At 38.4% G+C, this 24,935-nt stretch overlaps 1 protein-coding gene across 2 annotated transcripts in view; it reads right to left on the bottom strand.

The window, feature by feature from the left end:
* Nucleotides 1-24,935, bottom strand: part of LOC124259517 — a 121,123-nt gene that overhangs the window by 54,979 nt on the left and 41,209 nt on the right. For both annotated transcript variants that reach the window (XM_046693649.1, XM_046693650.1), the window contains exon 2: nucleotides 4,859-5,089. In XM_046693649.1, coding sequence (XP_046549605.1) covers nucleotides 4,859-5,089 — 231 coding nt within the window. The remainder of the gene's footprint in view (nucleotides 1-4,858; nucleotides 5,090-24,935) is intronic.

Here is a 24,935-nt window from a genome sequence, read left to right as displayed (position 1 = left end):
TGCTTCGCTATGTGTTATATAAAATATGTATTCAACCATACTTATTACTGTTACTTGTTCTAAGAATACTATTACAACTCTATTATTAACCATAAATCCTGTATTTTGGCTGCCATCACACGAAAATGAAAGTTCAAATTTTAAACTTCACACAACTTATTGTTCTCACAATAGCAACATTAGCTCACAGCCCTTCTATGTGTAAAGGCAGGTAAACCTCACTTAATTCCAACATCTCTCGAATGAGACAGAGAAGATGATTGGAGGCATGGGGGACAGTACTTCAGATGTATTAGACATAGTATTTTATGAATTATTTACAATGATAATTATTGTTTGACAAATCATAACAAACCTTCTGCCTCTATTTTGTTATTGCCAGAATATACCAAGGAGGTAACTTCAACTATTTTCCTCAAATGGACTATTTCTAGAATAATCAAACCTTCACAAGAATTACCATTATATTTTTGATATTCTAAATGATGTGTATCTTGTATTCCTAAAAGCCATCACTTAAATATGCAAATGCCATACTTTTGATGTTAATTCTTCACCCTTGCCTATCAGGTATATGTCACTTCTGGACCCACAATGTTCGACATATCTGGTCTAAATGACATCACATCAAGTCATGACAGTGGTGTCACTTCTGGTTGTATTCTAACCTGTAATGTATCATTTATGATGTCACTTCTGGTCTCATTTCTCTTCTGATTGTGACATCCCTTTTGGTTGGGTAATTCATTATAACTTCTTATTGTTTCAGAAGTAAATAAATAGAGGTGTTTATACCTTCAGAAAAAGCTTGAAAGGTCCTTGCAACCACGCCCTGTTTTCCTGTTGAAAAGGGTGACTACATCATGAGCAAACACTGGATTGGTCAGCAAACATACACCATCATCCAGGAGATCTAGCTGTGAATCACTTAAGTAAAATTGTGTGAAGGTGTTATTTGAAATTGTTGGCATCCTGCAAATACCTGCTTGGCCAAAAAAAACCAGTTGAGTTCTGTAGATGCTAACAAGTAAAAGCTAAGGTTAATTTCAGACACATTGCAGCCCAAGCTTTTGTACTATCACAATCAGACATAGTCTTTCAAAAGATATACAATCGCTTCCTTCAAAGTCCAAGAGGGTTTGTATCAGCCAGATATAATTTCACTGCCCTCACTGGACATAGGAAATATTAAATATTTCTCCTAATACCAGAATAGCAATATATTCTGATGACCCAAAAGGACCCATAGAAGCAGACTGCTTCTGAACTAAAAGTCAGGGAGGGAATTGTGAGGCTCCAGTAGCTGTAGACATTGTTTTGAGAAACTTGTCTTTCCTAGATTTTTTTGGGTAGCATTGCCTTTGCCAAAGCCTTATATGATTCTCCCAAGAAGGCAGATGAATAGCCTTGAAATGAGACTATCTTCTGGCCAAAAAGAACACATTTATGGAGAAACTGCCATGTTGAGGAAGAGAACAAAATGCAGATGGATAATGTTCAATAGTCACATGCCGAAATATGTTATCTCAACAGAGATATACTAAGAAATCAGCAACCACCGGGTCGGAAAGACTTAATCTCCTGTGTTTTCTTCACTGGAAAAACTGCAACTATCATTGCAGAGAAGGGATAAAGGCTCTCAAATATTTTGTAGATTTTGCAAATTAGGGTTGTCACAGAAGAACCCATCAAAGTGGTAATCGAAAAGGGTCTACCACATGTGGGCATTTGAGACAAAGAAACCATGGTCTGCTGGGGGCCAAATTTGAGCTGTCAGTATGACTGTGTACACTGTTAGACCTTATCGTTCATATCACCTTGTCAAGAAGAGACAAAGGTGTGAATGCACAGGCAAATAGGCACGTTAGTCCATTGACAGAGTGACTACTTGGCCATCCCATGAAATCTCAGCTTGGCTATAAGAGGGGTATGAAATGATGATGCATTCCCTTATTCCCGTATCTCTCTCTCAGAATGTTGGCAATACTGTTGACAGTACTGTTAAACAACAAATAGTTACTGCCCATTACTAATACTTACAGTACTGGACCAAATTGCCACTTACAATATGACAATTGTTTCAGATAGGTGATGAAAGTGTAAATGATGAAAGTGTAAAGGTTTATAAAAGACAGACTTTAGACAGTACATCAAAACAAAATATCCCTTTAGCTTTTAGTTTCTCCCTGGTGCAAGAGAGATATCTGTAGGGCCAACTGCTTCTGACAGCTAATGAACCAGGAAATCCAAAAGCAGCTAGAAGAGCTGTAGGACCAGCCACAGCTTCAGTCTCTGCTATCAATTACCCACTCATAATTCTTAGCTTGAAAACTGCTCTCTTAAAACAAACAAACCCCTTCAATGATGCTGTTGATTATTCAGCATTATTGACCTGCTAGTGTTTCATGCATGAGGACTATAAAAACTCCACAAAGCTATTATCAATTCAAAAACTCTTAATTGCGTTTGATGACATCATAACCCAAGCTTAGCTGGAAAACAAATAGAATTAATAATGTTTATAGTCAAAAAAGAAATTTACAGTTGGTATACATCTGTACAATAGGTCCACAATTAGATCACAGAATGGCTCCCTCTAAAAGTCAGATCAATACCTAATAAAATACCTCAAAAGAAGTAACGAGAGAAAAAACCCAGCTTATTGTTTAGAATCAGAGGCAATGAATGGAAATATCTTCATGCCAATGGTGAGATCAAAGTAAAATTATGGATTCTTCACTATCATTCCACTCTGATATTGAGCAATAACAGATTAATATTTGCAGATTTGACAGCTACTGTCCATAATCAACATTGAATTGAAGAATTATCAATACTCTCAGATGCAGCCATCAGAAATGGAATCTTAGAAGACCATGTCTTGGGACTAATTGTGTTTTTCAAAACTGCATTACTTGCAGTTCACTTCAACTATTGCCAACAATGCTTGCTACATTCACCAAACATATTGTATTAACAATATGTTTATGGCAGCATGGTATTTACTGTACTGATGTTGCTCAAACTGACTTCAAAAGCAATGATAAGGCACAATTTCATTCTGACGTGTTTATACTTTTGGTATTTTGCATGTTTATGCATTTCATTTTCTTGTAACGTGAAGTCATAAGATAACTGATAACGTAAATATGCATCACCTGCACTGGGTAGGATTGACATATTTCAGTCATATATTTCTAGGATTTTAGTGTTGCATTTGTTTTTCCAGAACAATGCCATTTGAGAGCCTGAGTCTGCTTGGTATTTTACTATCTAACCCACTCAGCCACCAAGGCTTCCACAAAAATGCATGTCCTACATCTGGTCGTCCAGATCACATATTTGCACAACCACAGTTCATGATACAAAACTAACCATGGGATGCAGAGATCACATATAGATATAATTCACGATTTGTAACCTTTGTAAGGGAGGTTAATGTACAATGAGCTTGGATATAAGCTCATTTCACTTTCAGTTGCTGGGTGTGACACAAACACAAGATACTGAAGATGAAGCACATGTGACTGACAACATGCCTGATACTGTGCCAGCGAGTGTGGCAACACACAAGATATTGCTCCAACGAGCGGTCATACACAAGATAAAACACCAATGATTAACCACAAACCTGATACTGTGCCAGCGAGTGTGGCCACACACAAGATATTGCTCCAACGAGCGGTCATACACAAGATAAAACACCAATGATTAACCACAAACCTGATACTGAGCCAGCAAGAGTGGCCACACACAAGATATTGCTCCAACGAGCGGTCATACACAAGATAAAACACCAATGATTAACCACAAACCTGATACTGAGCCAGCAAGAGTGGCCACACACAAGATATTGCTCCAACGAGGGGTCATACACAAGATAAAACACCAATGATTAACCACAAACCTGATACTGTGCCAGCAAGAGTGGCCACACACAAGATATTGCTCCAACGAGGGGTCATACACAAGATAAAACACCAATGATTAACCACAAACCTGATACTGTGCCAGCAAGAGTGGCCACACACAAGATATTGCTCCAACGAGGGTCATACACAAGATAAAACACCAATGATTAACCACAAACCTGATACTGTGCCAGCAAGAGTGGCCACACACAAGATATTGCTCCAACGAGGGTCATACACAAGATAAAACACCAATGATTAACCACAAACCTGATATTGCTCCACACACAAGATATTGCTCCAACGAGGGGTCATACACAAGATAAAACACCAATGATTAACCACAAACCTGATACTGTGCCAGCAAGAGTGGCCACACACAAGATATTGCCCCAAACAAGGGGTCATACACAAGATAAAACACCAATGATTAACCACAAACCTGATACTGTGCCAGCAGGAGTGGCCACACACAAGATATTGCCCCAAACAAGGGGTCATACACAAGATAAAACACCAATGATTAACCACAAACCTGATACTGTGCCAGCAAGAGTGGCCACACACAAGATATTGCCCCAACGAGGGGTCATACACAAGACAAAACACCAATGATTAACCACAAACCTGATACTGTGCCAGCAAGAGTGGCCACACACAAGATATTGCTCCAACGAGGGGTCATACACAAGATAAAACACCAATGATTAACCACAAACCTGATACTGTGCCAGCAAGAGTGGCCAAATGCAAGATACTGCCCCAACGAGGGGTCATACACAAGATAAACAAGATTCTGCACCACTGAGTGTGACCACACACAAGATACTGTCTTTAGCAACACCATAAAAAATTCAACAAGACACAAAGTTATAACACATGATCATCAAAAGGTACAAGAACGGTACCAACCAAATACCTTTGCATAAAAAAAGTACACAAATTACCTGAGTGGAAGACCTTCCGTTCTCTAATCAGAGCTCCTAGAGTGTCAAATATTAATTGATCATTGGGCACTGTCATCTCACGGTACCATTCCACAAGCTTTTCCTTAATTGTATCCAATGTGGCCACAATCCGTCGATTGTTTAGATCCATTATGATCAAGCACAGGGCATCTGGCAGAGGGATGAACTGGGTCTGGGGAATGACCTGCATCTCAATACCATTCACATCACCTGCACAACAGAATGCAAAAAATAGTTATTATTTATAAGCACATGTTAAGCCAAAACAGAAAAAACATACTACTTTAATTAGAATGCTACTAAATTTGAAGTTTATCATTGATTATTAACTGTGTTTACAAACTTAGATATAGAAAAGACACTAAATATCATGCAGAAACAATATGCAGTACCAATATTGTTTAGCCTCATTTGTCAATAGTTTTATTGGCTTCTTTCTTGAGTCATAGTGTCCATAAGGGCAAATACAGTCTAAAAACATTTGCTATCTCAAATGCAGCAATTTTGGTGCTGATTACAAGCTTTGAAACAACACAATGTGAACACAGTTTTAATTTCTGCATGAAACGCTAACATGGAGTAAAATGAAGCCACACGTTTCTATAACCAACCTGAATTTGTTATGAGTGCATGCAACGTAAGATCATATCAAGTGTTTTCCAGAGGTTCACAGAATGATGCATTTCCAGAGTCATTCCTCTCATTACCTTTGGTTTTGCCAGATGCTTTGTTTGTTTGTTGCTTAACACCTTACTCTGCAATATTCTAGCTACTGTAAACGTACTTATTTTCGCGTGGTGCAATTTTCGCGGAACTGACAGTTTTGACTACATCGCGCGGTCAATTATTCGCTCAATCAGTAATTGCCGGAACTGCCAGCTGTCTCTTTGGCCGCCACTAATAGCAGTGAAAACAAACAGAGTGGCTTAACCTGTCAGGTGGCGTTTATTACTTACTCACAGGAAATCCCTATCTGTGCGATATACTAGTACACAGTAGCCTGTTTACTCCCGGAAGAGATGAAAAACACATCAGTATTATGTTCCGAATTCTGACGATCTGACTAATTAACTTATCCTGTATATGAAGCTCTTTGTGATTTCAAACAAGCCGGGTTGTTGTGAATGAGATGATTGAGTGTTAGTGACTATTCGCTTCATGATGATACGTTTGTATCTAAATGAATGAATAAATACTGCTGTATTATTTCTTTCCGAGTCGTTTCATGGTAATCTGTTTTGCATCAAACCATCTGTCATGTGACCAATTTCCATGGCGGCCACAACACACATTGCTGTTTTCGCTAATTCGGCGATGGGATTTGGCTCATTATATAATTATGTTTTGGAAATCCATTACAGCGACAGTTAAGTTTGATTCTTTATGCTACTATCAGTCGTCATTTAAAGATTCCCGTAGATTTCTGTCTTCAAACGTGATGTGTTATGGTAACAACTCAGGGCGAACGTGGCTAGACTGAATGAATGACAGGTTTATTCGCGGTGTATAAATTTTCGCGCTAAAATGTTTTGTGCGAAAAGCGCGAAAATAAAACCTGCGCGAAATATACTACGTTTACAGTATATGACAGTGATCTGTAAATAAACAATGTCTGGACCAGGGAAACCAGTAACTGACAGTATGATCATTGATCTTCGCAGTTGGGATATGATGACATGTGTCAATCAAGTAAGTAAGCCTTATGACCCGATTACATTAGCTGCCTATTATTGCAAGTACTGGTTGCAGAAGATCAATGTTAACCCATATCTTCACAGGAGTTTGCATTCCTAAAAGATTAACATACCAGGATTCTGTATTTCATAATGACAAAGTTTAAGGCATTTCCACTATAATCATATCACATCAGAACCGCCTCCGTGGTGTAGTGGTTAGAGCATCCGCCCGGAGAGCGGAAGGTCGCGGGTTCGATCCCCGAACGCGTTCATACCAAAAAGACGTTAAAATATGGTACTTGTTGGTCCCTGCCAGGGGCTCGGCATTAATGGGTACAACAAGGACTGGTCGGCTCGGAGTCAGTATAATGTGACAGAGTGGGGTATTCATGCTTCACTGCGGCATAGTATCTCAGTGGGCTAGCACTATAAAACCAGCTTAAGTCTGGGCTAGTACAAGCAGCCGCACATACACATACACATGCATGCACGTCGTCATATGAGCGAAATATTCTCAAGCACGACGTAAAACCCAATTTCACCTCACCTCACCTCATATCACATCAGCCGCTAACATAACGTATTACTAGTTTTTATCTTTTGGTCAAGTAGAAGATTACCTTTTATCATGTTCATGTGATGTAGTTTTTAATCATGGTCATTTCTCAAAATATGTTCCTAACTTTGAAGATATTTCAGGAATATAGATGCTGATGCACATATCCACTGCCAGTATCAGTGTGTACAGGGCTGGACGGGTCCAAATGTTCCACCTGGGTACCCCACCCCCTACTACCCTATCCTACCCTGATACATCAAATTTGTAAGAAATGGCAACATATTCTTCAGCTCGGAGGCCAAAGTTGGGTGCAACGTTTTATGAGACATTGCGTTTACATAAGTTTGAAAAGTGGTCAAAGTAATGTTGAAAGTATTGCTGTGAAAATAAGGTCAAGGTCACCGAAATAGACTGGTGTGAGCGTAACGCCCCAATGTAAGCCGTCACCATATTTGAAGATATTGGGTACAATAATGCATGAGAAATCGTGTTGAAAAGAGTTTGAAAAGTGGTCAAAGTGTTGTGGCGACTTTGAAAATAAGGTCATGGTGACCCAAATCAACTGATGTCTGCATAATCCCCCAATGTAGGCTTTCACCAAATTTGAAGACATTGGGTACAACAGTTCATGAGATATCGCATTAACAAGAATCGGGACGGACGTACGGACATTGCAGTTGGGGACAATGACATCATTTATCTTCCAGCAGTATGATGTTGGTCTGTACATCAGTCTATGCAATTTCCGATATGATGGCATCAACCAAAACTGCATGCCCGATAATCCAATTTTAGTTGGTAACTTGTTTTATTGACACCTGTGTGTCTGCCTGCCTGTCTGCTAATGACCATATTCAATACACAGCTGCTATCACTGACCACATGCAATTTGAACTTAACACCAATCAGGCTATACACCATAAACAAAACGCATTGATTTATGGCCCGAGTTCGGTCTCTGTCACATTATGTAATTACACAGACAGGCAGGTGTGATACTTGTACACATGACATGTTATGATGTCTGTTGATTGCAACATGTTATACATAAAAAATGAGTATGTATTTACAAAGCCCAACATCTCTTTATATACACACACAATGAGCCGTGAGGGCATCTGCAAATGAGCCATCCGTTACACTTGAGTGCACACCCACCCGCTCTGACTGGGTTCGGTATCCCGGCTGCTTCGTTTCTTGGGAAGTAAACCCAAGTACACAATATTGCACTTTTGATTTGCGATTGTATGCTTATAATTTTGTTTATATGTTTTTTCATAACCAGCAATGTATATTATATGTCATGAATAAGTGATAATTGTGTTTTAATTATGTTTGATTTTTTGGTGGCATGTGACCTTTAAGTTGAGTCAACCAGCAACTCATTAAAGACTTGAGTAAATGAGGTGGTCACTTAGGGAGGTCAATACAATCAAGAGACTTCAGAATCCATTCATGAGAGACAGAGATGAGTGCTTTTTTAAAGTCAATCCAGCACATCATTTTATATACAATAGATTTATCCTTGCACCCCCTACATCCATTCCTTGTTCCCAACACAAGGTTTATCATACACCCTGTGAAGATTTTAAGATGTGCATTCAAACATTATAGGGCAAAGTTTTTAAGATCATTCAAGTATCCTGGGAAGGAGTAACCATGGAGGAACATCCCCTGTATCCACGAGAGAATTGAAACAGTGAAGTAATGATGTTTGGACACAGGGCAGCAGTTTCCAATACCAGTTTTGTATGCCATCAGGCCCTAGTGCAGTATTGGATTAGGACTTTTTTTTATAACACTTTTCGGGCAATCTGATCAACCAATAACTGTGAGACTTGGCACCTTCTAGTATCTTGAATGTTGAAATGCATCCATAAATGCTCCATATGATTTCCATATCTAACATTAATTCAAAAACATAATTTTGTGATTATAAAATGATTATATGACAATTCAGTAAACTGAGAAATTTATCTGTAAACTTGTATCCTCACCAGTTCTGCATAGAAACCATTGAACCCTTGTATAATAAATCAACTAAGTTACACATTCTTCTGTTCATGGGTTCAAGTTAAAACTAAAGCCTCTTGGCCTTCTCTGAAACACTAAATTTCCTGAAGGAAGTGACTCATAATTACACCAGAAACCCCATTGACTGCTTTTCCAATAAAGCCAAGAGCAAATCACTGAACATTGTAAATGTATAAAGGCAGTATGCATGTGAATCTAAAAAACTAGGGACAATCCTTGAACACTCTGCTGTATTTCAACTATAAATTCATGTCAAGAAGTGCGTATTTGCGATATGTTCAACATGAAACACTGAGTCTTGGTCTAAAGTATTTTTTTTAAAAACCAACTGTAACTCAGAAAGCAGTAGTCAATTTTGTCGAGACATTTTCTGCAATAGGTCTATGCATTTGTAAACCTAGCACATCATTGTCTCCATGTTTTAGGTGTATTATTTGACACCATGTTTTAGAGGTATAAGAGCTGTTTCTACCTGCAGGTAAACGTGGATCATGACTTTTCAGATACGTGTATTCACTCATTCTCAATAAAAGGGCACATTTGTGTCACCACGCTCTGTGTTTTCCTTTCTTTCTTTTTTAGTTGATTCTTTTGCATTTTGCAACATATCCCATCCCTACTAAAGATTAAACAGTGCATGTCTGCCACAATACATGAAACATATCCAACAGATTGTTAATTTTGAAACGTACGCAAATATTCACACACCTTAAAGGATAATCAGGATGTAATTTTCATTATGGACAACCCAGTAAACAGACCATAGTATTTTGCTATGACAGACGTTTCATTTGCCTATCAAAGAAACTAAACAGGTAGTTAAATAACTTTACTGTCGAGTCTAAACGTCGCCAGTTCGTAATTTACGAAAATTTGTGTTTGCTTCCTGTAGATTATAATGGATTTGGAGCACTGTTTAACATCTATGCGAGTATGATACATCGGTTTTGAGGTTGCCATGACAAAGAGCTGTGAAAATAGGTTTGACGGATCCTAAAAGTTTGCATGTTTCTACTCTGTCCCTGTTTGAACTAGGCCTGTCAAATGTGTATGGTTAAGGATGTAATGTAAGTGACTATAATAATAACAAAGTAAACAAAATACAGTCAAATCCCGATGAGTCGAATTGCTGGGGACCAAGTAAAAGATTCGGCTTATCGATGTATTCGAGACATAGGGATGTCTATGAGGGTAGAAAAAAAAGATGATTCAATATTGAACAATTCCTTTATTCCGCACATCATATCTAAATATAGCACAACAATACATTATGAACTAACTCTATCGGCAATCGATAGATATACTAGTACATGCCGCCATCTTGAATCTTATTAATATACAAAAAGACGAACTCACTACTGAAAAAAGTCTGACATCAATGTTTGTTTCTGTGAAGTTCCCTTACATTTATCCACAAATTCACGGACGCTTGCCAAGTGGGAAAAATGTTCGTTGTTTGTGCCTGGAACCGACTCGAGAAATTCCTCCAGTCCTTCACACAACTTTATCGCTTCCGATACGGATGGTGGTGGTTTGACGGCAGGGTGTGTCTCGTCTTCATCATCAGACGAGTCGTCGTTGTGACAGGTCCTGGGACCAAGCAATGACTCGATGATGTCGGCATCAGATGAAGGCGCACATGTTTCAATGTTAATTCTTCCGCTTCCGTAAAATCACTAATCTGCCTTTTGAACTCACCCGACAATAGCGGAAAGGTGCGAGCCGCGCTGGTTTGTTAATTGGATCAGTTACATGTAGTTGGATCACCAATTAACTTCTCATTGACTGACTTCGGCTTATGTATACAAGATTACTATTGTTTGAATCTCAAGGGACCAAATTTCCATTTCGAGTCATCGTGTGTATTTATGAGACGAATTCGTGTCACCGGAACTCAAATGATGACAAAAACAGCAGGGAATGGTCGGGACCGACAGGTACTTCGAGTTATGCATTATATTCGAGACACCGGCATTCGACTCATCGGGATTTGACTGTATATCCAAAGTTAACTTGCATGATAATTCGAAACATTAATGGTCTTATCACGATATCAACATTTTGTGTTCTATCCATAACAAGTTTGAACAGATATGGGGAAATTGTCTACAGAAAAAAATGTATGTTACTGAAATGTACGATACCAGTACATTCAGAATTTTTATTCCAACATTGTCCAGCTCAATACGACTTTTGCGTATACGTCACTAATTGACCCACCTCATGCCATTGAGTCCCGAGGCGGCAGAACTATGAATGAAAATCTTCAGTATCACTCAAAATATGATCAAATAACGAGTGAAACTTTGGTACTGATATGTTTCTTTGTCTAATAGAATGTAAGGGAAACATAGAAACCCTTTTGTTCATACAATCCATTCCCATTCTGTATCTTGGTTGTGGCGGGGCGGTGGGGTAGCCTAGTGGTTAAAGCGTTGGCTCGTCACCCCGAAGACCCGGGTTCGAATCCCCACATGGGTACAATGTGTGAAGACCATTTCTGGTGTCCCCTGCCGTGATGTAGCTGGAATATTGCTAAAAGCGGCGTAAAACCAAACTCAGTCAGTCAGTCAGTCTTGGTTGTGGCTGAGTGTGAACTATGGTTGACGAACTATGCATGTAACCTGATAGAGAAATGTACATTACACTAAGTAATGTACATTTCACCACAGTATCCAGTTATTCATGGACATTTAAAGAAAACATCCTTTTCATAATCTTTAATATTATTAAATGTTTTTTAAGTTTAACAAGTATGCCGAATGGATTAAGTCGATGTGTCCATGCATTTATCATTTTACGTCTTGATTTCAAATGAAAACAATTTTACTGAAAGCTATTTATTTTTAGGCTTTTTGAATTTTGGAAATCGCTTACCATAGCTACTGATACTTGCATAATTGTATGATGTTGTTGGCGTGATTGTTTGTATGTTGCATATAAATGTAACTCTAGACACCTGGAGTGTATTTGGGGTAAAACATGAGAATACGTAAGATGGTGACATACATTTCAAATGTGCTTCAAGTAGATGGAGAGGATAATGAAGCGGAACTATGCTTTTGGGGAGAAGTGAGTTAGTGAGTTGGGTTTTACCCCGCTTTTAGCAATATTCCAGCAATATCATGGTGGGGGACACCAGAAATGGGTTTCACACATTGTGCCCAAGTAGAGAATCGAACCCACGCCTTCAGCATGACAAGCAAACAACTTTATCCACTTTTTGGAGAGGAAAAAGCAGATGTTTCAGTGGCCTAAACGTGATGATGTCACATAGATTCTGATGTCTTGTGCAAGATAGGTGAACCTGTTCCTGTAGTCAGATTTCAAACAATGCTGAAACTGGATGCTGTTGAAAAGCAGAGAGTAGTTAAATATTTCAAATAATTGAAAGTCTGTTTGCTTTTTTCTCAGTCAAACCTTACTGATGATATGGAGTATAACAATTCATAAAGCCATAGTCAGATTTTAAAATGTGCGTTCCGAATGAGAGTCAAGGTAGGATAATGTAGTGTCAAACATGGATGAGAGAAATGTAAGTTATGAATTCACTGATTTGAACATATTATTAAGGTTGCTTGAAACGATTTATGTCGCTTTTACCTCATCTTAATTTGTTGAAGTGAAATAGGTAGTATTTGTCAGAGAATTCATAATGTCAGAACTGTGCTACAAAGGCAGTAATGTACGTTACATTTTTTGTATACATGTTCCTGGAACCCATTTAAAGCTTAGATGTAACCAAAAAAATAAACATAACAAGTGTTTGCCACTAATATGGAAATGTCCCCCGCCGCTAAAGAAAAACAAAATATTTACATATTTACTACTTTTTGTAGTTTTGTCAGATTAAAGATGCCTGAAATGACTGGTGTCTGTATAATCACCCAATGATTAGGCTGTCAACATAATTGAAAACATTGGGTACAATAGTTTCTCGAGATATTGCGTTAACAAGAGTTTGAAAAGTGCTCAAAGTGGCGTGGTGACCTTGAAAATAAGGTCATAGTCACCCAAATTGACTGGTGTCTACGTAATCCGCCAAAATAAGGTCATAGTCACCCAAATTGACTGGTGTCTACGTAATCCGCCAGTGTAGGCTGTCACCAAATTTGAAGACATTGGGTACAATAGTTCATGAGATATTGCATTAACAAGAGTTTGAAAAGTGTGTAGGCTGTCACCAAATTTGAAGACATTGGGTACAATAGTTCATGAGATATTGCATTAACAAGAGTTTGAAAAGTGTGACCTTGAAAATAAGGTCTAGGTCGCTAAAATCGACTGGTCTCTGCATAATCCCCCAATGTAGGCTGTCACCAAATTTGAAGACATTGGGTACAACAGTTCATGAGATATTGCGTTAACAAGAGTTGGAAAAGTGGTCAAAGTGTCGTTGTGACCTTGACAATAAGGTCAAGGTCACCCAAATCGACTGGTGTCTGCGTAATCCCCCAATGTAGGCCGTCACCAAATTTGAAGACATTGGGTACAACAGTTCATGAGATATCGTGTGAACAAGAATCGGGACGGACGCTGCTGAATACATAGTCCCCCCTTCCTCGTTATGGCGGGGACAATTAAAACACAATTATTATATATTCATGACATATAATATACATTGCTGATTATGAAAAAACAAATAAACAAAATTATAAGTGTACAATCGCAAATCAAAAGTGCAATATTGTGTACTTGGGTTTACTTCCCTCGGAAACGAAGCACCCAGGATACCGAACCCAGTCAGAGCAGGTGGGCGTGCACTTAGTATAACGAAGACTTCCATCAGCTGTTTCATCTGCCGATACACTCAGGGCTCTTTGTGTGTGTATAGAGATGTTGGGTTTTGTAAATACATGCTCATGTTTTGTGAGGTGAGGTGAGGTGAAATTGGGTTTTACGTCGTGCTTGAGAATATTTCGCTCATATGACGACGTGCATGCATGTGTATGTGTATGTGCGGCTGCTTGTACTAGCCCAGACTTAAGCTGGTTTTATAGTGCTAGCCCACTGAGATACTATGCCGCAGTGAAGCATGAATACCCCACTCAGTCACATTATACTGACTCCGAGCCGACCAGTCCTTGTTGTACCCATTAATGCCGAGCGCCAGGCAGGGACCAACAAGTACCATATTTTAACGTCTTTTTGGTATGACGCAGTCGGGGATCGAACCCGCGACCTTCTGCTCTCGGGCGGATGCTCTAACCACTACACCACGGAGGCGGTCTCATGTTTTGTGAATAACATTTTGAACCGACATCATAACACGTCATGTGCACAAGTATCACACCTGCCTGTCTGTGCAATTACATAATGTGACAGAGACATAGAACTCGGGTGCATGAGCCATAAATCAATGTGTTTTGTTTATGGTGTATAGCCTGATAGGTGTTAAGTTCAAATTGCATGTGGTCATGTGACAATAAAAAGACATTGAGGTTTGTCTGTGACAGAGGCATATCTATATCACAGTTAAAAATTCCGACAATGCTAAATAATGACGTTGCTTTTAAGTATCAAACTGAGAAAGCAACACTGTAAGAAGAACGTATGGTGAAATAGTCAAATGAAATTATATGAACAGTTAAATCAGTAATCTACTGTCATAACATATAAAATGCTCACGCCTGTGAAATATGAACAAAACATTAGAAAAATAGCTCGGTTTTCCTTCTTGAAATGTCGAACGCCTCACTGGTTGACACATAGCTGAGTAGATCGAGATCCTTAACAAGGTTCTTTTATGTAACGAGCAGATTATTAGGGCTCCTTGCTGCAAAGCAGGAGACCTATTGTAGTCGTTAATGTTTTTATCATTTATTATTCCGCCGTATTTTGTTCCACTCCTACAAAGAGCACTCAGTGGACAGAATCGCTTGAACAAAATCACCCAGATGCCTACCGAGGTGTAGATATTCCCCATAAAAATCTCAAGGCTCTAGACCCAAGAGCAAAGGGCAGATAATTCCAAATTAATTCAAAAATTTCAATTTCCAAAGCAATAATCTCCAAAACTACAAGTCCAATGACTCTCAAATTTCTGGAGCAGCTCTGGAATCCGATTACCTTCAATTTCAAATGCAGGACCCATGGGGCTAAGAGACACCGTTTGGCCGCCATATTGGATCGTAGGAAATTTCAAGATTTAGACGGGTAGACTTTTCTGCAATCCATAACTCTGAATGTCTGATGTCTAGAACTTTGCACATTTGCACGTATAGAGTATATACCTTAAATATGAATAACCTCGAGCTATGTAGCAATATCTTGATTAGTTACGGATATCTAGATTTTTGCTTTTGTTGTTTATTTTTTATTTAAATGTACCTTTAAAGAATCACAGCGTCATTACTATATCAACTACGCAGCTAGAATCTGGCAGCATGCAGTAACTTGATGTGCTGAACATTTTTTGTTCTTTGGTACATGTCAAAATTTGAATCATTTTGGATTTCGGCACATTCTGGTGACACTACTCTAGAAATATCGTAGCTGCTCAGATTCTGCACAGAAAGACATAAAAATTGGTACTATGCATAAGCGTAAAATGTTTAACATTTTGTGTTCTTAGATGCTTATAAATAAAATGCGCCGTTTGGCTGCCATATTGGATTGAAAATTGCACAAATGGATTTACAAAAACAATCACAGCGTCATTACTATTTCAACTACGCAGCTAGTATCTGGCAGTATGCATTAACTTGATGTACTGAACATTTTTTGTTCTTCAGTGCATGTCAAAATGTGAATTGTTTGGCAGCCATATTGGATTTCGGCACATTCTGATGACACTACTTTACATACAGCGTAGCTGCTCAGGGTCTGCACAGAAAGACATGAAAATCGGTACTATGCATCAGCATGATACGCTTGACATTTTGTGTTCTTACATGCTTATCAACATATGCGTCGCTTGGCAGTCATATTGAATTGAAAACTGCACAAATGCAATATTGACCCCAAAACGGCATAAAACAGCATATATCTCCACTACTATTAACCCAATCGCTTCCATATTTTGTATGTGGCTTGGTCATGAGATGCGGATCATTTTTGGGCGATATCTGTAGCCGTTTGGCCGCCATCTTGGATTGAAGTTTTACATTTTTCCGGTTGCCATAGCAACAAAAGTTGAAATTCAAATGACTTGATTTTTACAGCATCATTAGGCACAGTCAAGGGGATGTGGTGTGCAAAATCTCAACTCTGTACGTTTCATACTCATAGTTCCGGAGAAAATGGATAGATCGTAGTTTGGCGGACAGACATGCGGACAGACATGCGGACAGACGGCGGACCTATTTGTCACCAAATCTGACCTGCGCATATGATACATCGGGTCTGGGCAAAGCAGAAACACTAATTCCTGTCACCCTAGAGGTAATAACAACGGCGTCTTAGCTCGCCCCAAAAAAGTGTTTTTTCTTGTGACGGACCCTGTGACCTTGACCATTAGAAAGCATTTTTGACTTACCATCAAGTTCCGGGGTCAAAACCCCGAAAAACTCAAAAATAACGATTTTGTAATTAGGGCTCCTTCCAAATTAATTCAAAAATTTCAATTTCCAAAGCAATAATCTCCAAAACTACAAGTCCAATGACTCTCAAATTTCTGGAGCAGCTCTGGAATCCGATTACCTTCAATTTCAACTGCAGGACCCATGGGGCTAAGAGACACCGTTTGGCCGCCATATTGGATCGAAGAAAATTTCACGTTTATGACGGGTAGGCATTTCCGTATATGATGTTTGTGTGCATCTGATAGCTGAAGTCCTGACTATTCCAGAACACTAATTGTTTTGTCTGTAGAGCCAAGGATAACGGAACTGTGGAGCATAGTGGTGTAGTGGTTAGCATGCTGGCCTCTCACGCCAAAGGCCCGGGTTCGAATCCCGGTGGAGACACCAAAGTTTGTGACCTGGGTCTCATGCTGTGTTGTGTCCTTGAGCAAGGCACTTCGTCCACATTGCACTCAGTCCACCCAGCTGTTCAAATGGGTACCTGAGAAGCGGATGTACGGACCTATACGGTTGCGCGAAGCGCTTAGTAGCAGCTTTGAAAGTACAGTTCAGTCAGGGTATTAATGTAACGCCCGAGAGCAGCACCGTGCTGGATTCTAGGCGCAAAACTTAGCATTAGCATTAAAACTTAGCATTAAAGAGGAACTATTTCCTCTCCGGAACTTCTTAACAGGTACATGACCCCGCAACCTCGGCTGTATTTGGAAGATCCGCTCGCCTGTCAAAAACGTGTTCTGGCTCCGTTTTGGACGATTTAAAGCCCTCAAATACGCTTCAAACACCCCTAACTCTGAAACCAACCGTCCTATTTCGACTAAAATGTACCTGTACATGTAGGCTGTTAGTTCTGATCGTAAATGCTGATTTCAGTAATGTATCTCCAAACACAACAGAGGGACAAATGATTATATTTTCCACACTACAGTTGCTATCGGTTCTCTAGAGAGCACGATCAAAGTTAGCAGTATGTGTCCCAAACGTTTGCTGATCATTATATGTTCTATGGTGCATGTGGATAGTAACACCGTTTGGTACATATGTTGTTCATGCTTGTTCGAGGTAAATGAAACAGCATGTATCAAATATACAGTAAATAATAACAAGAACAAGACGTTAATTAGAAAGTACAGAAACAATGTGATGATAAAGGCTTACGGGTAGAAGCCAGTGACAATGGATTACATTTAAAAGCCAGTGGGATGTACAGAGCAGGAGAGGTTGGACATGTTTATACAAGTTATCCAAGCAGTTAGGGTTGGTTGATGAGTTCGTCGTATGCTGAGCAGATGAAATAATCTTGATCTCTGTTGATCAGGGGTCGGTGTCGTTTGACGTGGATGGCATAAGTTAATTTCCGTTTGGTAAAGCCAGATTGTTTGCCAGGATTGTGTATTCTGTCCAGTTGATTTGGTGATTGGGGTTGGTCTGAATGTCTTCTGAGATAGCTGATTTGTTGTCGAATTTGTTTGTTGATGCCTGGTGCTCTTTCACTCTGGTGTTTACTGGCTTAGATGTTTTGCCAATATGTGCACAGTTACAGTAAATTTTGTAAATCACACCTTTGGGATCGGGTTTTCCGTTGCTGGTGTGGTTTCGCCCGTTGGCCTGTAGAAGATTGTTTATAGTTCGTGAAGTGGAGAATGTGGTGTCTATATCGGCTTGTTGCTTCAGGAGTCTGGTGGGAGTTCTTGCCAATGTAGGGGATAGAGATTGTTATCGGTGCTGGCTCTGGTCTTGTTAACTTAGTTGTTGGTGAAAGAATTGAAATAATTGTCTTGTTGACTAATTGGGGTGGATAATCATTAAGGTCAATGAGATGGTTTATTTCCTCTTGAAGATTAGTAGAGCAGATGTTCTTAGCTCTCCTGGTGAGTGTGGATATTATGCCAGTCTTTATCTGTGGTGGATGGTTGGACTGGTAGTGCACATATTGGTTGGTGTGCGTCATAATTAAAGTAGCTGGACGCTCACATGTCAACAAACTGCTTTCGCAGTGGAAAAAGCGAGATCGGGTGAAACCTCATAGGTGACAGGTCAAATTGTTCCATGCACAAAAGCTATCTGGAAATACACCAAAAAGCTGTCGCATAACCTTGGCTATGATTATAAATATTTTACATTTATAGAGCACAACCTTCAATTAAAATGACACAATACTAGAATATATTTCTCTTTATATAATAATAGTTTCAGGTACTACTTTTTTAAGATCACTGCATCAAAATTCATTTCGTTATATTATGGGGTAGATTTTAACTAAATCACCGGTAGGGGAACGTGTGCACTGCTATTTCCAGTGCTGTATACGAGATAATTACTCACTGTAATCTTAATGCTTGCATATAAGACAATTCCTATCAAAAACAAATTAGAACTAAATAGGTAAATAATCTTGTCTTGCGATGTTTAATTCCATATTTGACGTCTTTACTGACAAAGTGGTCTTCTCTTGTTTGTTCGTTTCTTACCCTCTAAAAAAAAGGTTTGGCGAAAGTGAAACCCATAGATAAGCCAACAACCATCTACAAACTGCTATTTTGGACTGGGTCCATGTTTCTGCTGGTGGACTGAAGTTTTCTAGAGTCTTCATAAGCTCGGTAGTAATTTAAGAATGCTGAGTCAATAAGGTCCTTGGTAATTTTTCTATATGCTGTTGAAATTAGACTACTGCAAACGTTTGTTTTGTTGTTTGAGATAGACTTACATTTTAATCCTTATAATGTGATTCACAGTGAACACTTTTAGGCAATTGGTTCTAGTCACTTTTAGCTTGAAAACGATGTAAGAATCTACATCGAAAGTGTCATTATCCACACAATACTACAAAATCCTTTGTATCTAACCCATCTAACCCTGGACCACATGAATTCAAAGTTGACAATGACGAATTTCCCATTACTGACAGTGATATGATCCCTATTAACTGTAGCCATTACTACTTTCAACATCTACATCACAGGTACAAGTGGCTAGATTGTATCAAAGCCAAGGAGCCCGACATCACTGCTCGTAGCTATATTTTACCATTTGTTGTTTGTGTACACAACCACATCTGCTGAAACCACTTTTCACCCCATCTGGGGTGAATTTAGTGAATTGTTTGAACTCCGATTTCGCACACACATGCGTGCGTGCGTGTTTCATCACGTTATTTTTCAACTTTATAAGTTGAATTTGCATTCTTGATAATTTGTTACTAATTAAGTCCATACCGAAAGGTATCAGAATCTGCAAAGTTGTGTTTTGCGTTACATGTGACCTTTAAGAAATCAACACATTTGAATACATCATTCTGAAATAATTGAGTTGATTATAGTTTAAGTGTTGACTTCTAAACATGTTCTTGTCTCCAAACATTTGTATTTAGTGAATATCCCACAAACCAATACCTCAATACTAATCAGTGTATTGGAGAATGGCTTTTACCATAACGGACCTTAATTAGCTACATTAAATTTTTTTGAAACTCCAAGAACTACTTCGCAAAATAGTATGTTTAAAACAAAGATTACTTCACAACTCTTGTTGTATATTATGTACCTAATACTCCCTCTGAAATAAACTTATAGCATTAACTTTACTTTTAGGCTTTTGATATGGTCAAATGCATTTGAAAAAGAGTGATTGTAGTGGGAAAGTCTGTCCCAACAACCTGCATAAGATTTATGAAGGTGGGCTCCTCAGCATCGATGTGAATAGCTGTTGACAGTTGTTGAATTTGCACCAATTGTCAAAAGGGTGAATAGAATAACCTCCCTCAACAAAATTACTTTGGCATCTTTATGTGTTGAGACCTTTAATTGTCAATAAATATTGTTTAATTCACTAACTTACCCACTGTGCAGAATAACGTAGAAAAGCCCACATTAATCGTGGAAATAGCAACATAAACATAATACCTCGCTACTGAAATAGTAAAAACGGCAACTTTAAATCGCTAACACTGCATCATAAAACGAGGAGCCCGCAACTTCGATTTTGCGCATGCGCACATGGAAGAGGAAGTCTCGACCGCATGTTGACATTTCCAGCTTGGACAAAAGTTACATTCCTTTCTAAGTATTTCTGTTGTGTTATTTGGCTTTTATCATCATGATACTTGTGTGCACACTTGTTTAGTTTACTTTCCATTCATATGAAATGATTGACAGCAATTATTTCGACATATTTAATACTTTTCTACGCGAGACGATTCACGGTTGCTGGGAAATTGGAAAGAAGCCCGGATCGTAGTGCGCATGCGCAGTAGAGGTCAAAGTTTGCTGATATAAAAATGTTGCAGTTTCATAGTTTTTCGTTGGCGTTTTTACTGTTTCAGTAGCGAGGTAATGTGTTTATGTTGCTATTTTTCCACGATTAATGTGGGCTTTTCTGCTTTTTTCTGCACAGTGAGAAAGTTTTCTTTGGTAGGCCTGATTGAGTTATTTCTGCAACCTTTTTAAACTACTTTGGGAGGCATTTTAGAAGTTGGATAGATGAAGGAAAACCAAGTTCTATAGATAGTCAACTTCTTTATTGCAATGGGTGCGACGTTTAGGTGTAGGTACTAACACCGTTATCAAGCAAGTGATGGTTTTCCTTTTTTAACTAGATTATGATCAATTCTAGAAATGCGTGTAGCAGCATTCAGGGAAGACGGATGCAATTAAACACCAAATATAAGTCATGACAGTAATTAAGATAGATGTAGTTTACCTAATAACATGTCCAGGAAGGTGCTTTGCATGAGTATTTCACTTTAGTAGAATTAAATCATAAAAAATCTCAGAATAAAAAACACAACCTTTGATGACGTAAGCAACAGTAGATCGGGAGACTATTTGAGTTTATCACTAGAGTTGACTATTACAATGATAAATCTAATTGATCTCATAACTACAATATAGTGAATATACTTAGTATTCACATAAGACATGTATGAAATAATAAATAATTGTATCTTAAACATTTTTAAAAAAACAATCTCAGGAACGTGCATGAAAACTGAATCAGAATAACTGTCTATAACAATACTCATATTTAATTATAATTTGTAACTCTAATTGACATTTCAATTTTAATATCAAAGTATTATAATTTGAATATGGAATATTAACAAATGTTTATCATTAATTAACAGTTGCTACATATACTACAAACAAAAAGCATGGGAACATCCTAAACTTTGATAGTCATATATGAACATAAACTTAGTCAGGTCATTTATACTCTGAGGTAAATGCAACTTTTTGCGTGCTTAATGGGTACTTTAATGTTAGAACATGCAGTGAAGCAACTGATTCAATATTCGTTGAGTTTGAGTGAAATGAAACATTGTCAAAACCACACCAGCACCATGTTTGATTCAAACGTTGCCACAAGCTACATGGAAAGTCTGTCTTGCACACACACTAGGCTGTTGTGTTTGGGTGTTTGAATCAAACATGGTGCTGGTGTGTACTGCTTTATGCCCAAGCACACTGTCCTGAAGCAGTGGCAGAACTTGGCTTAATTCTTCTATGTCCTTGGTTTACTGAGCCTTAAAGCAACAACATAAAAAAAGAAACATGCAAATCAGAAGTATGAAATGGTAATGCTGATACATTTCAGAATCAAAAGATTCTTCAAAATCATCTTTATGATGCTAACCACTGCATCTGACTGTTTCTGGTAATTCAGCACCATCAATATATCCTCCAAGGATAATCCTATACACCAGTATTTTTCCTATACAATTTTTCTGAAATATAATCTAACCATCCCCAAATTAGCCAACTATTGCAACTTTCAACAGCTGTGACAGCCAAGCATGGTTGTACATTTGGTTCTGTCTAGTAGGGTTATATTTGGCGGTTGTGCAATTTGGAACCAGAACTGGTTCTTGAATATACGCTTGTCACCAGAAATCTGGTACCAAAAGTAAGCTGGGCCCTGTCTCGCCTATCGCAAGTTGGCGCGCACAAAGGGAACCGGTAACCAGCTTAGTACCAGAAGTAGCACCTCGCAAGACTTGCAGGCCCTATTCCTAAGTGATAAAATAAGTTTTAATTTTGCTTAACATGAATGGTGAGCAATGACATCTTAGATTACATGTAATTACATTTATACTGTGAAGTATTATATTTAAAGGGGAAGTGTACACGAAAATTAACCTTTTTGTCTTCCACTTTTTCATCATAAGAAATGTTTGTCAAGTTGTTTTATAGCCAAAACAACACAGATATCAGAAGTAACTAATTTATTGTTTGCGTTATACCAATTCAAAGTTTCCACATTAACCGAATGTTCTATGTCCACAATGAACACACCATGGCTTATGTCCCTTGGTGCCCGACTGATAAACGAATGACGTTGTTGGACCTTATTAGACCCATTTCACGTGGTGCAGGTATAGGTGTGGTTCTTGTGTCTCGATGCGCAGGTTACTGTTTTAATCCACCTGTTGCCTGGCCGTCAGCTGGCTATGTGGTTGGTTCCACACTAGCTGTTACATTGTACAAAATGTGTTACCACTTAACCAAATTGTATAACATTCAACCGGTGGTCGGTGGTCTTTCCAATCAACTTCTTTCACCAAAACTCGAACATACATATGCACTACATCTAGCGTGCCATCGGTGAATGTGAAGGCATTCTACGTTTGGTACATTCCTACATTTAAATCGTACAATATATGTCCGTCCCCTTCAACCTTCACATTGATGCCGAAACCATATCCAAAAACATCACAAAGATATGCACGCCATTTTGAGAAAGTCGCTTCCCGATAGTGATGTCATACGTACGTCAACATTGTTATACATATTTGATATTTCCATTGAGGTGAGGTTATGAATGAAAATGCACACGATCATTTCTATCTTGCTGCTTAGATTGTCAGTTCTAATGCTTCTTTCATATTTTACATCCGTGTTTTTGCGTGATTAATGTCAGAATTTACATCTTTTGGCTTTGGGGCTAGACAGGAGACCAGTTTAAATCAGCTGGCACCAATTACGTCATAATCAAAGGGCAGTAACTCTGGCCTGTTTAGCTCGGCAAACCGAGGCCTCATAATGGCATAACATTTCAGCACTTATAGTGCGGGTTATACACCCATTGTAAGAAAAATTAGTGTATACTTTCAAACACTGATATTAAGTAATTAAAAAATTCCATTTTGGTTCACATAAGAAAAAACATGACTTTTCGTGTACACTTCCCCTTTAAGTTCAAGAGCAGTCATGAAACCAAAAATAGCTCTATTTTACCCGCCTTACGTAAGTAATGTGTTTGTATGCAAATGCAACTCAAGGAATTCTCTTTCAGTCAACAGGGATAGAAATACTTTCTTTTCTAAGCGTGCCTTAGGGCACCAGGCAAATATTTTAAATGTGCCTTTCAGAAATCAAGTGTGCCCACATGTTTTTAGAATAAATGACTGTAGCAATGATGATCTTTTGAAAATTATTGTTAGTAAACAACACGTGTAACCTGTTTTCTGTTATCACTGATATGTCTTCTGTTTAAAATAGCTTTCTTATGCTTCATTTGTTCTGCTTTCACAGCACCTTTAATAGCTAAGAATTCTGTGACAGGTTATCAATATGTAAGTTCAATATATCTAACATACACAATTTCCTCTTCAATAACCAAACTATCAGTCTTCCCAAACTATCAGTCATTTGCGTAAGTGTTTTGTTTTTGGGATTAAATGACTAAAGGTGAGTTATGTCTCTTAACAATTAGGCATGCCATAAGGGCACTGAGAAAATTATTTATCAGTGCCATTTCAATATTTACCGTGCCATGGCACCCTAATATATGGAGTATTTCGAACCCTGGTCAATAAAAAAATACATCTCTTAGTATTTCAATGACTGCATGGCCTTTTTGGGAAAGGGACACCCCAATCTAAATATATCTAGCATTGCCATTGGCTGACAGGGGAGGCATGCGCATTTGTGTAGTACAAAGCTTCCATTTAAGAAGAAAACAAGCAATGAAGACCAGATTGTTCGGTAAAAGAAAACACGACTAGGTAGAATAAACGTTTTAATGTATGTGCATCCAAAATAATTATTATTTACGATTATCGATCTGCAGAATATCTGTAATCGACAATTGTTTATTAATTGCTCCAGCACTAGCTCAATTCCAAACACTTCAATTGTATGGATGTTCCTGCTCACTGAAAATATTTTCTATTGCTTTGTTCCATATTGTGTATTAATCCTGTACCTCATGGTTGTAAAAGCAGTACATATCCATTTGCTACATGTGAAACATCAATTTTGAGAGCTAAC

The sequence above is a fragment of the Haliotis rubra genome, unplaced genomic scaffold (genome assembly GCF_003918875.1).
Source record: "Haliotis rubra isolate DU_JTF1 unplaced genomic scaffold, ASM391887v1 Scf726, whole genome shotgun sequence".
Lineage (NCBI taxonomy): Eukaryota > Metazoa > Mollusca > Gastropoda > Lepetellida > Haliotidae > Haliotis > Haliotis rubra.
The sequence above is the reverse complement of the archived record's forward strand: the minus strand, read 5'-3'. Positions and strand labels throughout refer to the sequence as shown.